We start from the raw sequence: 375 nt of genomic DNA on the forward strand, positions 1-375 counted from the left end.
CTGTTCCATCTGCTGTTGGAGCTGCTGCTGCAGCTGCTGCTGCAGCTGCTGTTGAACGACATGGGAAAGGCAAAGGTCCCTCCCTGCCCTGGAAGTATGGGAACGACGTCAGTTGGCGGAAGGGGTAAAATGAGAAGAAGGGGGAGAAGGAAGAAGTCAACAAACAGACCATCTCATCTGCATCAATCGGCGGCTGCTGCTGCAGTTGCTGCTGCGCCTTTTCTCCTAAATCAGTCTGCTGCTGCCTCTCGATACTCAACGGTCCAGAAAGTGCACCATGGACTGCAGCAGCAAGAAGCCGCAGTGTTACGCGCTGTAAAGCCAAAGCTGCAGGGCTCTCCGTGGAGCCTACATGGCGCCTCGCGTCCTCTAGAT

The 375-nt window shown here is 55.7% G+C and overlaps 1 protein-coding gene across 1 annotated transcript in view; it reads right to left on the reverse strand.

Annotated features, from left to right (window-relative positions):
• The window catches only part of EMH_0018220 (uncharacterized protein), a gene marked incomplete at both ends in the record, with an annotated part of 13,584 nt that overhangs the window by 9,992 nt on the left and 3,217 nt on the right, over positions 1-375 (reverse strand). The window contains one exon of the mRNA XM_013501074.1: positions 1-88. Coding sequence (XP_013356528.1) covers positions 1-88 — 88 coding nt within the window. The remainder of the gene's footprint in view (positions 89-375) is intronic.

The sequence above is a fragment of the Eimeria mitis genome, genomic scaffold (assembly GCF_000499745.2).
Source record: "Eimeria mitis Houghton genomic scaffold, Emh_scaff627, whole genome shotgun sequence".
NCBI lineage: Eukaryota > Apicomplexa > Conoidasida > Eucoccidiorida > Eimeriidae > Eimeria > Eimeria mitis.